The following is a 14,616-nucleotide window of genomic DNA, read 5'->3' as shown; positions in this document are numbered from 1 at the left end:
CTCTCAAGTCAGCTTGCTGATGACATAGATGGAGCTGATTTTATATAAAGAGATGAATCTACCTAAAAGTCCACTAAGTTTAGAAGCAGTGGAAGTGCTTAAGATAACTTCAAGTAAGGTCACAGCCATTTAGGCAATAGTTGTTGAGAAGGGGGTCCAGTTTTCCAGGATTTTATTAAGAATTAAACACCAGGCTGAATTTTGGTTGAGGTTAATTCTCTATTTGGATGAGGCAAAAATAGTATTTTCAATTGCCTGCTCCACCTGCCATAAATTAATAACATAGTTATCTTTAAATTCTCTGAGTCCAATAAGAAGCTTGCCAATAAAAAGGGCCTACTATATAATAGCTTAAAGAGAATAAGCTGAAACTTTGCTTTAGGAGCTTTTCTGTACTTGAGAAGGGCTATAGGCAAAACTAAGTGAGAACTTAGACTCAGAAGTTTATTGAGGTAATGTCCCTAGTATCATTTTTTTCAGGGTGTGATTAAATTCATCCTCTTTTTCCTGATGATTCTTTGAAACATTTTGTTAAGTTCCCGATGGGATATTAATTAGCAAAGCATTGAGTGTGCAAATTACTTTGGAGAAAAATGGCATCGTTGCAACACTAAGTGCTTTGATATAGGACAATATACATTTCTGTTTCCTTAATGATGTCTCGTATGTGTTAGCAAACTTTGTCTCCTTTGTTGGTTTTCCTACAAAAAACCCATAGTATTTAATTATATTTGTCATTTTTAAAATTTCACTAGGCTATCTTCATTGATATTAAGTACACTCATTTTTTAATTTATTTGATAACTTTTAGCTTTTTAAAATAAATTTTAGTTTATTATTCTTTAGTATTTTCATTTCTAGAAAATTCTCTTAATGGCATACTTTTTTAAAACTAACACTGTTTGGGCCATAACTTTGACATGTAATACTGTCATTATCATTCTTTCATTTGCTTCAGTTATGCCTAAATGATGAAGACTTTCTTTGAGACTTATGGAGATGTTCTTGTTGCCTAATAGCATAGTTTGTCAGACTTCTCCTGATTTGAAAATAATTTTTGATGCCCATTATATAGGCAAAATTTAATTTTTATGTATTAAATTGAATGAATCAATTCTATTATAGAAATAGGTACTTTAATTTAGCTTATTTTTATTAATTAATTTATTAATTCTGAGAAATATGATAAAGTCTTACACTATGATCATGATATTATTAATTTATTCTGCTTCATTTGTTTTATTGCTTTAATCTTTCATAGTCCATTTTATATGCATAAAATTTATTATTGGGGCTGGAGTGATAGCACAGCAGGTAGGGCGTTTGCCTTGCATGCGGTCGACCCGGGTTCAATTCCCGGCATCCCATATGGTTCCCCAGCACCGCCAGGAGTAATTCCTGAGTGCAGAGTCAGGAGTAATCCCTGTGCACTGCGGGGTGTGATCCAAAAAGCCCCCCAAAAATATTATTGTTACTACTTTATGGTCTACTGGGCACTCCTTCAGTATGACATATTCTTTAGCCACGTAAGCCTTTTAAATTAAATTTCTTTTTTGTCTGATGCTATCATTACCATAATACTGGCTTTCTTTTCATTAATATTTACTTGATGCCTTAAAAATATTTAGATTTTATTCTATTGTTGTTTTAGATTTCTTTTGTATCCAACTGTAGATGAGTATTAAAATAACTCAATATGTGATTCTACATTTTTATAGTGAGTGACTTGAATTCATTCCCATTTCTTATGATTGATGATACAGTTTGATTTATTCTTTTCATGTATGTACTATATTTTTGGCTGAAATCCTTCTTCAACCAGAACCTTGATTCAAAATGAAAAGTGTTCTACAAATATTTCTGGAATTAAGTTGATTTCCTAGATCCCTAAATTATTATCTGATTTGAGAAATAGTATGTGAAAAATAATTCAGTTGTAGTGGGTTGGGACTAAAGTTTAAATCATTGGTACAATAATTTTCAAGAAGGATTTAGCTATATAACTAAGTTCTGGAGGCCTTTCCTATTCATGTTGATTTCATATACAGGAATTTGAGTGTTTTCTAAGCTTTCTTCCTGATAAGTACTGCCTGCTGTTCGTGATAGTACAGACTAGGGCTCAGGTGAGATCTCAAAACCAGAGCAGGAAATCTGGAATGCAGTCTTCATCAGCCATGCTCCTGAAGAGGAGCACATGACACTGAAAGACATTTCCCAGAAGAGGTAAATTTGTTTATGTTTTAGTCCCATATTTGGGCCTCAGATTTCTTTGAGTTTCTAGATTCACTTCTAAGTGTGCTAGATAATTGATTTATTTTTAAAAAATAACATTATGGCTGCATTAGTTTTATTGCAGACTGCTTTTCCAGAGAATGATTGTGATGGATAAAGAAGGAGATCTAATTATGGATATTATAGAAACAAAGTCATCATGGCTCACAATCTATTACTCATCATGCTTTTATCTTAATTGACAAAGAAATGGAAAAAATTAAAGGAACAGGTATTCTACTGTTTTAGTAGGAATCAAGAGCAACAAAACATTTGGAAATCTCTTTCAGTTCAGAGGAGCCTGAATTAATTGATTTACCACATTTTCTCCTCTAGCTTTAAAATTCTTCCAGTCTGTGTTTGGAAAAATCTTATGTGAAACCTATGAATAGTTCTCCAACAAGTACCTTAAAAGTACATCCATGAGCTACTTGTAGCTTAAACTGATTTAGTTGTTATGAACAATTGATTTCTTATAGCTTTAATCTGCATTAAACATTGTTGTATGCTTTTTAAAACTTTTTACACTAGTCAGTTACTATGCAGACAGGAGCAGTTCCTATCCCACTAAGTGGGCACTAAGCAGATGGTGGAAATGGCCAGTTACAGCTCTTCGAGAAGGGCACTGTAGAGTTCCCTGTGTAGAGGCCAGATTTTCCCTTTCTTATGGAAGTGACACTAATTTTCAGAACATTTTGTGAACTATAGAATTTTCTTCCTTGCCTGAGTTTCACTTGGAACCGTGTCTAAAGTTGGAGGTTTCACAAATATGCGAATCATATATGCATTGTAACCCTACCTCGAGATTTGACTGAGTTCTAACTGCTTTGTGTTAAGGCTAAAGACCAAGATGGGAAAAGATACAGCTTAGCATACAAATGGGTTTTCATAGTTTCAAAATTTTCATAGTTATGTAAATAATACTGTTTTCCATCAACATTTCCCTCCCTTTTCTACCAATTTTAGAACTAATATCATTTACTTCTTTCAGTCATCTCATAATTTATTTCCTAAGAGAATTTAAACTAGTCTCAGAATATCATGGTTTCAGTATGTCATTTAGAAACCCGAGGGAAAGAAGAAGGAAGGCAGTGGAAAGGGTTCAAACATTCTTTAAAACATACACATGTGTCTGAATAGTAAATTTTGGCAAGAAATTACGATCATGAAATCCCGTTAATCATTGATTTCTCGAGCGGGTTCAGTAACCTCTCCACTCGTCCTTTCCCTGAGATCTTAGAAGTCTCTCTCGACTCGGCCCTCCCAAGGATGTCGCACTGGAGGCTCTTTCAGGGTCAGGGGAATGAGATCCAGCTTGTTACTGGATTTAGCGTATGAATACAGCATGGGAAGCTTGCAAGGCTGTCTCATATGGGCAGGAAGCTCTCACAAGCTTGCCAGTTTCTCCCAGAGGGAGAAGTAGGCTACAAGATATCACGCTCCTGCTTTGCGGCCGAGTGCTTCTGGGAGCTTGCTTTTAAGTCTCTGGATGTTGGCCGTTGATGGGATTACACACACCTGGGTTCCTCTGCGGGTACCTTCATGCTTGAGACTTGTCCAAACGTGTGGAGAGGGGCCTCGAGCATGGCTGTAGCTAGGTTCCGGAGGTCTTCGGCCGCCGGGAGCTCTGCTGGGGGTGGGGAGGGAAGCTGGAGCCCAAGACAGCCAGGCGTGCGGGCAAGAGACTCTCTGCCTGGCAAAAAATACCAGGATCAAATTCAGAATCTTTTATCTTCAAAGTCTTAGTAAATAATTTCTTATAACATTTTCTTAAAACTGTTTCTTAAAATGTTCACAATTTAGCATGCATTATAAATATACACATATGTATGTACATGTCCAAAATAAATCATAAATAAATTCAAAATAAATGATGTGTTTTACATATATGAACATATAGACACAGACATTTCCAAAAGAACTGAATAATGTTAAAATGATAAAAGAATGCAAAAGTGAATAGTTTGACTTCTGTTCTCAGATCTTTACTAATTCAATATCTCCTCCAACCAGAATGGCTGCAGTCTGTCCAGGCCACCATGATCCTGTCAATCGTCTTCAGTGTTCTGTCTCTGTTCCTGTTTTTCTGCCAACTTTTCACCCTTACCAAGGGGGGACGATTTTACATCACTGGAATCTTCCAAGTCCTCGCAGGTAAGTTGGTGACAATAAAATCTAGTTAGTCGATGAATTAGTAAATCTATAGTAGAAGGCTGTGTCCCCAGAGTGATTTAAGTTCTTGTGTCAGTCCACTGGATATGTTTTATTTAATAGAGGAAGTAGACTCTGTGTGTGTGTGTGTGTGTGTGTGTGTGTGTACAAATAGCTGAGAAACTGGAAAGTCTTCATTTTTTAATGGAATGAAGTAATTGGGTATTAGGCTTAGAGACTCTGGAAAGAAGTCCCTAATTAAATCAGACCTATCACTACTCCCCCCTCCCCAATTAGTTAGTTTGGACTCATAGTCATAGATGAATGTCATTAAAGAAAAGGCCATTCTCACAGGCAGATTCCTATAGATTATGTTATATCCCAAGAAATTGTCTCTATTTCAGCATTGGAGATAATCTGATGTGCTTCTATTGCTGCTGTTCTATTCAGATAAGAGACTGCTATGTTTCTGGTCTCCCAGTACTAACTAGTTATAAGTAACACTGACAAATTCTTCTCTTTTCATCCAACACCGAGATCCCGATGTGCTTCAACTTTCTGTTGTCATCCTCTTCTCCATTTTGTAACTTTTATGCAACATGCCATCATTTCCAAACATGGGACCATGATAACACATAAGTGTCTCCTTTATTGTTTGCCTAAATTGCTTTTATACTCCCTAATCTGGCAGATTATTTTTTTACACATTATAGAGTTAGAAATTTCTGCTGCAGAGGGTGACATATTTTCTTTTCCTCTAGAATATGGGTAATGTCTTTGTAACTTTGATGGGTCTTTCCATTGACTGTTAGTTGACTGAGTCAACAGGGCATTGGAGATAAGAGAAAGTTGTGGTGGTGAACCGTATCATTCAAGTTAAGAATTTACAAATTCCTTGTATATCAGAGTTATATGGAACTTATTCTGGATGCTCTTTCTCTGAGTAGACAAAGAAAAAGACCTCAGTATCTCTAATTTAAGTTGGGTGTCAGAACATACATTGCTCTGAATAACCACCCTGCACGCAGGAGCAGTGTTGAAAAGAGTCCGTATGTCTTTAAAGGATATATATGACAGAAGTAATGGAATACTTAGAGATTACATGACAAGAAATCTGAGGTTGAGTGTTGATGACCTTCTTGTTGGAAAAATGAAGCAAACTGGAGAGCTATTTCTAACTAAATGTTTGCATATATTTCAACATTGATGGTCTTAGTATTTAAAACTGAACTAGAGCTTTGGTGCTTTCAAAATTTTATTGTACAAAACCAACCTCCAGAATTATTTCTAACTTTCTTAAACCTCTACTCATAATGGAAGATACTATTTATAGGTATATGAGAACCAGAGTTATATTAACTCCATTTCCGGAAATAATAATCAACTGGAATGTTTTCTGGAAATTGTTTTTGGCTCCCAGTTTAATATAGTTTCAAAGACTTATTATATTCCTGTATCAATGAATGACCTCTTAAAATAAAGACACACAGACTTAGGGAATCAGAACTTTCATAAACATTTTACATTTGACCAATTAAACTTAATCTATTAAACTTACTTACAAACAAATGGACCTAAGGTAATGGAATGTTTAGACTCTCATAAACTGAAATATAGTTGGTATCTACTTATATTTAGAAATAAAGAATATGCTTATGTTTTTAAGATATAAAAATTAAAGAAAAAACTCAGTATTTATACTATCTTTTATTGAACCTGATATATGCAATGGATGCTCAGTGAGAATTTGCACCAATTGCTATTTCTACATTCTCAAGAATCTGTGATAAGTAAGAACCTGCACTTTCAGAACTAAACTAAAAATACTCGTCTGAGAAGAACTCATTGACTACTAAAGAGACTTCTCATGACAGAAGACATCTTAATTTTTTTACATCAAGGAATTTCAACTTTAAATTAACTCTTTTTAGGAATATAAAGTTCAGTGAAAAACTCAAAGCCCTTGCATAAGACTCATTAAGATTTCATTTCAGCCAAAAACTCTTAGTCACCTAAGTTCCAAAGTTTATTTATTAATTCATACTCATTTCACTCTTTTGAATCTCCTCCAAACTCAGTACAAGCCTTTTAGGACTTGCTTATTAAAAACTTTGAACTTATGCATTGCTTTTCTTTTATCTTTACTGCATCTAGCTGCTGATCTCTCACAAGACCTAATTTTTGGTTTGTCAGTTTAGCAGTCTCTTATCTGAATAGAATGTTATCTGTAATGGGAATTTTTTTTTCTTTTTGGGTCATACCCAGCGATGCTCAGGGGTTACTCCTGGTTCTGCACTTAGGAATCACTCCTGGCAGTTCTTGGGGGACCATATGGGATGCTGGGAATCAAACCCGGGTCAGCCACGTGCAAGGCAAACTCCCTAACTGCTGTGCTATCGCTCTGGCCCTGTATTAGGAATTTTGAGACAAGACCACAGTTGTAATGTAGAAGTCCTAAGAATGTTTTATTCTAATTGTTAACTCTAGTCACAATTATTTGGTAGTATTTGAGGACCCTAATTTCCCTAAAATGTTGCATCTGAACTTGCTATGAAGTCTTGCCACTGAAGAAAGCTACAAGTTAGAACTGCACTTGGATATTTCTTGACTCTAGTAGTATCTGGTAATTCTAAGCCAACTTCAGTTGTGTTTACTAACTCATGATCTATTTAGAAGTCAGTAACTAATGAGAAAATGCAGATAGAGTTCATGGAGATGAGAAATGTAACAGCTTGACATTCTGCAGCTTATCATCAAGAAACAAGTAAGAAAAGTTAGATCAATCAAAAATCAACAAGCAGAAAGAAAAGGAAAGAGGAAGAGAGGAAGGAAATGAAAGTAGATCCAAATTGTGGTCTGTAAAATTAAAAGTGTGCTGACACAGTAGCTCAGTTCCACGCAGGGAAGATGCATCTTCAAAATCCTGGATTTTCACAGATATTCCCTAAAAGGATATCACAGGATGGATTTTCTCTCATAGCTTTCCCTTGTATCACCCAAAAGAGATATAGATCATACATGTACAGAAAATGCATTATAAAGTATGTGGAGATGTGAGGGGCATTGGAGATTTTGGGTTTTGCTGTCTCTGCCCTATCTTAGATTAAAGCTTTGTCTGTGGTTAGAGATTTGCCTGTCTTGCTGGATCATCCCTTATCCATTTTGTAATGAGTCTTAGGTCTCACATTTAAGCATTATCTTTCCTTGATTACATACTTATGGCAGCTTCCTGAAAAGGTATCAAGAGGAACCTTCTAATTCAGTGCTTCTCAAAGTAAGCTTCACACTAGAATCAGCTCTTTTTAGGAGGCAGTGATTTACTGGCTTTTATTTCAGTTTGTTTGGGGCCATCCCTGGTGATACTCAGAAGTTACTCCTTACTCTGTGATCAGAAATCACTCTTAGTGGTGCTCAGGGGACTGTATGTGATGCTGGGGATCGAATTTGGATTAGTTGCATGCAAATCAAGTAGTAAATCATGCTTTACTATCTCTTTGGCCCCCAAGAAGCAGTTTTTTTAAAATAAATGACAGTGCTCACTTTTCATCCCTAGAAACACCCAAAGAACTCTTGGGTAAGACCATTTCTGGGTTGACTTGATGCTTATCCATTAAACTCTCCTCCCCAGAAGGAGGCACTTTCACCTGACTGTGATCTTTACAGTAGTCATCAAAGTACACATTTTTTTTTTTATTGAATCACCATGTGGAAATTTACAAAGCTTTCAGTTTTAAGTCTAAGTTATACAATGCTCAAACACCCTCCCTTCACCAGTGCACATATTCCACCACCAAGAATCACAGTATAACTCCCTCCCACCCCCTACCTCCCAAGCCCCCCACACCGCCTGTGTAACTGATAAATTTCACTTTACTTTCACTTTACTTTGATTACATTCAATATTTAATCTGGAAAAAACCAGAGTGCCCAATATCAGATGACTTGTTAAAGAAAATTTGGTGCATCTACACAATGCAATACTATGCAGCTGTCAGAAAACATGAAGTCATGAAATTTGCATATAAGTGGTTCAACATGGAAAGTATCATGTTGAGTGAAATGAGTCAGAAAGAGACAGACATAGAAAGATTGTACTCAAAGTACACATCTAACTCATTTGCTGAATCACCCTACTCCTTTCAGTATTTTAAACTACTTTCTTGAAACTGTCTAGCTTCAAGAAACATCACAGCTTCCAAAACATCACAGTTTTCTTTGTTACCTGAGTTAATGAATCAGGCAGAATCATGTTAGCTTTCTTCTACCCATCATTCCATATCCAGTTCATTATTCAGTGCACATGCACTCAAGTATTGTGTCCATTTCTTTTCTTTTATTTGCTTTCTGTTTTAGGCTTTTGAGTCACACCCAGTGTTTCCCAGGGCTTATTCCTCATTCTGTACTCCAGATCATTCCTGGAGGTGCTCAGTGGGCTATGTGTGTGTGTGGGGGGGGGATGAAACACAGGTTGACTATGTACAAAGCAAGTGCCCTATCCACTATACTCTCTCTAGCCCCTCGTGCACGTTTCGTGCATGTTTTTCTTTTTTTTCTTTTGACCTAATACCTTGCAAGTATGCACATTAACTCATGCATCTTCTTGCTCTGTCTTGTTTCCACCTCTAAATCAATTTCCTTTACTAATGTTAGAGTGTGTTTTCCAAACATGTCTGATCATGTGTTAAATGTCATGTGTTTCCTACCACAGCTCCATCAAGTCAAACACTCTCTCCTGATTTTTGGTGAGCTCTCTAGCTCTATCTGACACTGCCCTCTCATGGACTTCTTATGCCTTTGTGGTTTCCATGAAGCTCTCAGTCATCCTTGCCTTGCTTATGTTTTTCCACCTTGAAGAATTGCTTTCCCACCTGTCTCCACCTGGCTGCGTCTCATGCATTATTTAAACCCAATCCTAAGCCATCAGGCTTCTTCAGGTACTCAATTTGAACCCAGCACCCATCCATATTACTTGTGCATCTAGTTACTTTCTCTCCCTCTGTTGAGCTCAGATCAGTCTTTCTAAACCATCTGTTTCAGGAGGAGCACTCATCCTTTGAAGACAGGAGCACTAACTCATTGTCTCAGTTTCCTCAGCCTCCAGAAGAGTGGTTGTATATATCAGTGATATATATGTATATATATATATAGATTGATAGATAGTATACATGCACCAGAAGTGTATATAGACAGCTGTCGCATGTGCCTATATACACTTACTACCCAGTCAAGTGAAATGGAGGTAAAGACTTGAAGGATTTTAATTTGTCCTATGATATTTCACCCTAGTTGTTTCTAGAAGTTCTGGACTCTAAGCGCTTACCTGTGGCAACTACCACTATGAAAGGAGGTGTGAATGTCTCCCCCTTCAAAAACTCTTAGGGAGAATTTTCAAATTTTCTCAGACTCAGTCATCTTATGTCAGAAAAAACTCTTGTGAGTTCTTGAGTGGCCAGCACCATTCCATTGTCTGGACAGGATCCTTGCAGTCAAAGATGGGATACCCTTCCAACTTAGGCACCCCAGGAGTCTCCTGCTCTGCTGACACATAGGCTGATCATCTTTGTGGAGTAGGACACCCATCAGTCTCAGTACTCCCCCTGGTGCACCTTCAGAGGTGCATCTTTAGCTCCTGCTGCTGGAAAACCAAGTCACATGTCTAACTTTAGGGACAATTCTATGACATTATCTGTTCTTACCTGGGCAGCAGATATAGGTTTCCAGGCACGGAGTCATTCTCTTTTGTTATTGTTTCTGAGCCATACCTGGCAGTGCTCTGTTTTTACTCCTATCTGTGAGCTCAGGGTTCACTCCTGGCCATGATCAGGGGACCATATAAGGTTTCCAGGCTAGAACCCCTGTTAGCTGTGTACAAGTCCAATACCACATTATACTATCGCTCAACCCCCAAGAGTCATATTCCCCCTTTATTCCAAGACCTATCTATTGCTTTAAGGACAGCCTTGTAATATATGTTCCCTAAAACATCACTCTGCTGAGAATTCTAATTATAAAGTGTATATCTCCTCTTTGACTTTGTAAGTAATCTAAACTATTTGCTTCCTTGAACTTATTTACTTCTAAGATTCTAATATAGCAAGTGTCTTAAAAATTAAGCTATGTGGGTAGTGTCTACATTTGTGAATCCATTTCATTCCCTTCCTCTTGGTCATAAATTGTATGTTTCCTCTGTGTCTGTGAAATCTAATCATAGTTATTCTGCATGAGTCCCATGATATTTTTTTATCCCACTATTGATTAGAGACCCTCTTCATTATTCTCCCCTTCCAGCACTGTTTATATTCACTCTTTCTCTTGTTTTGTTTTTTCCTTCTTCAAAAAAAATGAACACTGACATTAGATTCCACTTAGAGACAACTTTAATTTTTTTGGGGGGGATCACACCCGATGATGCACAGGGGTTACTCCTGGATCTGCACTCAGGAATTACTCCTGGCGGTGCTCAGGGGACCATATGGGATACTGGGAATTGAACCCGGGTCGGCTACATGCAAGGCAAACACCTACCCACTACACTATCACTCCAGCCCCCAACTTTAATATTTTTTAAAGAAAAGAATTAGCACTGCATAGAGTTGAGCCATGGAACTTTAGGGGAAGACAATTGAAGATTACAAATTTCAAGGCAGAAATTGAAAACTGCTATTTTCCTCAAAGGACAATCACCAGCCAATGGTTTTTCTTCTGACACACACAATCTTTGCTATCTCCTGAACTTTCAGTAGGTTCTGGATCTAATCCCTCCTGTAGTTATAAGACTGTTGAGCTACTTTCTCCATGGTGTGTGTGGGGTGGGGAGGGGTTTGTTGGGGGTGGGAGAGAGTGAAGTAGGAGTCTTCTGCTCTGACTTGCAGAAACAATTTTATTGGGGTGGTGAATATGACATTTCCACTTCTTCACTTTGTTCAAACAAAGTTGCAGTGTCCAGCAGAATAGTCATCCAAATAGCACTGAGGTTAGATGTAGGTGGTCCAGGGCATTGGGAGCTTTGGGACTGCTGGAATCCCACACGGAGTGTTGGATTTATAATGGAGTCACTCAGAGCCTTTCAAAGACCTTGTTTTTAGGGGGAAACAGAACAGGCTTTGTGCAGGACAGGCTGGGGTGCTGACATCACTGGACCTTTCTTATAGGGGATGCTGATGGGCTTGGACCATCACTCTTAAATTTGCCTGCTTTATGAGACCCAAGGTGTTTCTTCTTCTCCTTTCCACACAATAGGATTCATTGGTGGTAAGGGAGGAGTAGCTTGACCTCTGAGCTTCTGATAGCTTTCACCTCCATTTTGGGCTTTTCCTCAGATCCAACCTTAGGGGGCATCCAGAGCTGTTGAAAGGGGCAAGGTGAAATGGAACTTGCTCCTAATAGCCCCACTCTTTGCGCTTCACTTTTTACTGATATTCCATCCTTCTCCCCTCCTGGTTTCCCTTTATCCTCTTTGACCCTCCATGTATCCCTTTGTATCCCTAGCACTGCTTACAGGCTTCAGTTACTTCATCTCTCTTTGGGTGAACATGCAATTCTGCCCCTGTGTTTTCCATGGAGCTTAAGTTTGACCAGAAGATGATTCAGGACATAGTAAAAGGATAAGAACTGCATGCTGAAAGTAGCTAAAGGACCAAACATAATAATCTCTCAGTCCCTGTATTGCAAACCATTAATGCCAAAAGGAGGGAGGGGGAGAGAGAGAGAGAGAGAGAGAGAGAGAGAGAGAGAGAGAGAGAGAGAGAGAGAGAGAGAGAGAGAGTGGAGGGGTATTGTGGTCTGAAACTGGGGTCTTGTGCTGGATGAAAAACTGTACTAGGAGTGCTGTAGAAACTCTTCCCCCCGTCATGACATCTCTCTGACCCAGCCCGTTCCTTTCCTCCCCAGGTCTGTGTGTCATGACTGGAGCAGTGATCTACACGGTGAAGCACTCAGAATGGCATTTCAACACTGAAAACAATAACTATGGATTTTCCTACATACTCGCCTGGGTGGCCTTACCCCTGTCCCTTATCAGTGGCCTCATCTATGTGATCTTGCGGAAGCGTGAATGAGGTGCCCAGACAGTCTCTCTGTGGCTCTCAGCTTACACAGGGAGGAGAGGAAGGAAACCAGAAAAAAAAATGAAAAAGAAACAAAGGAGGTAGCCACAAATCCCACACTCAAAACCAAACAGAAAGCAGTTAAGGGGGGTGGTTAGCATTGACTGAAGATGTATATAATATCTATGGTTTATGAAACCTATTTATAACACTTTTACATACATGTACATAGTACTGTTTGCTTTTTATGTTGACTATCAGCCTTGTGTTCAACCTTGTGTTGAAGTAGCTAAGGAACTTCACATTCTAACTATAATCAAGCTCATTTTATTTTTTGTTGGTTTGTTTCATTTTCCATTGTTTTGCTTAGAAATGAAATAACTCCATCTCACTCCTTTTCATCTGAAAAAAAAATACCTCCCTTCTATGCCACCTCTTTTAGAAAACCAAAGTGTGGATTGTAATCCTGAATGGCCCAAAACTCTTCCATCATGGGTAACCTAGTGCAGTACACAGAGGCAGGCACTGCCCACACCTCTGCATGAAGCCTAATGCATGCACAGATGAAACCCTTCAACTGGACCCCTTGGCAAAAACATGTCTTGTGGCCTGGGAATACTTGCCCTGCAAGGTAGAAATCCTGGTCATGTATCTCGAGCAAATATCAATGATGATAGACCTATGAAATGGTGCTATGTATTTACCATTCCTTATTATCATTAATCATCTAAGCTACTCACTGGAAATTCAATTAACACTTTTACAAGGTAAAGTAGAAAAGAGAGCTGAATAATTCCCTCTGATATAAATGGTTTATAACCTCTTTTATATCTAGCTAGGCTGCTCTTATTACTATGATAAATAAATAACAAATAGCCTTTAATCACTTCCCCATTTTTCATATGGTCAGAGCATCAGGACAAACCTCTAGACCCCATGGAACTGAATTCCCAGGGCTTAGCTGGGTCTAGACTGTTCTCTGCTTCTAAGGACTGTCTGGCAATGACATGTATTGGCCACCACGTTAGGTGTATATTTGGTGCCGTCTGATGCTAAGACTCCAGGCCTTTTATTATTATTTTTTGTTGCTTTTTCTGATTTTATACCAACTGTATGGACTAAGATGCATAAAAATAAATATAATAGTAACACATATCTCTCTTGGAATTTTGTGGGGACCTGGTGTGTGTGTGTATGAGGTGGGTGTCAGGTCAGAATGAAGAGTGGAAGTGGAAACCCAGATTGAGCTGAGGATCTGGTTGTAGTTTAGGATTAAGAGAACAAAACATCTTAAACTAACTCTGGATAACATGCTGCCTTCTGTAAGCCTGTGGAAATGTCTGCTATTTACAGAGGACCAGGAGTTACAACAGAAATGGACTATAAAGGACACTAGTGTTCATTTAGCTCAAATCTTTCTCTCATGCTTTGTTTTCTGGTAACTTATATGAAGACAACAGAAGCATGTATGAACCTAATGTATAGAGATGTTGGCACAAGCAGCCCATATTCCTAAATTTTAGAAAGGAGAGAAATAATATGGTAAAAAGTCTGTAGGATAGTGTCTGAAGACCAATAATTTAAATAAAATATTAATTGACACCAACTGAGCTCCTAACATTCTGCAGAAGGAGTCAAGCAACTCTGTTAGTCAAATCCATACTTCTAGACTATGTCTCACTCTTGCTTATTACCCCCATCAACCTTTTACTATATATCTGTAGCATGTCATGTTAGTGATTCACTCAGTTGTCTTCAGTGTGTATTGAACTGGACATCAGAGATCATAAAAGATGTTATAAATCTTAATCTAAAATATCATTTTAGTTAGAAACACAGGCAGACAAGGACTGTGTTATAATGAAGAGCACATACATTAAGCATGCTGGCTTTTTTTAAAATTTATTTTATTGAATCACCATGTGGAAATTTACAAAGTTCTCAGGCTTATGTCTCAGTTATACAATGCTCAAACACCCGTCCTTTCACCAGTGCCCATATTCTACCACCAAAAAAAAAAACAGTATACATCCCACCCCCCACTCCCCAACCACCCCCCCTTACATAACTGATAAATTTCACTTGCTTTTCTCTTTACCTTGATTACATTCCATATTTCAACACAAAACTCACTATTGTTGTTGAAGTT

At 38.0% G+C, this 14,616-nt stretch overlaps 1 protein-coding gene across 2 annotated transcripts in view; it reads left to right on the top strand.

Moving 5' to 3' along the window:
• The window catches only part of PMP22 (peripheral myelin protein 22), a 35,705-nt gene extending 22,085 nt beyond the window's left edge, over positions 1-13,620 (top strand). For both annotated transcript variants that reach the window (XM_055141237.1, XM_004603888.2), the window contains exons 4-5: positions 4,285-4,425; positions 12,313-13,620. In XM_055141237.1, the coding sequence (XP_054997212.1) occupies positions 4,285-4,425; positions 12,313-12,479 (308 nt within the window). In that variant the 3' untranslated portion in view covers positions 12,480-13,620. The remainder of the gene's footprint in view (positions 1-4,284; positions 4,426-12,312) is intronic.
• The last annotated feature ends 996 nt before the right edge of the window (positions 13,621-14,616 follow it).

Source organism: Sorex araneus, chromosome 6, assembly GCF_027595985.1.
Source record: "Sorex araneus isolate mSorAra2 chromosome 6, mSorAra2.pri, whole genome shotgun sequence".
Classification (NCBI taxonomy): domain Eukaryota; kingdom Metazoa; phylum Chordata; class Mammalia; order Eulipotyphla; family Soricidae; genus Sorex; species Sorex araneus.
This window is presented reverse-complemented; position numbering and strand designations above follow the sequence as displayed.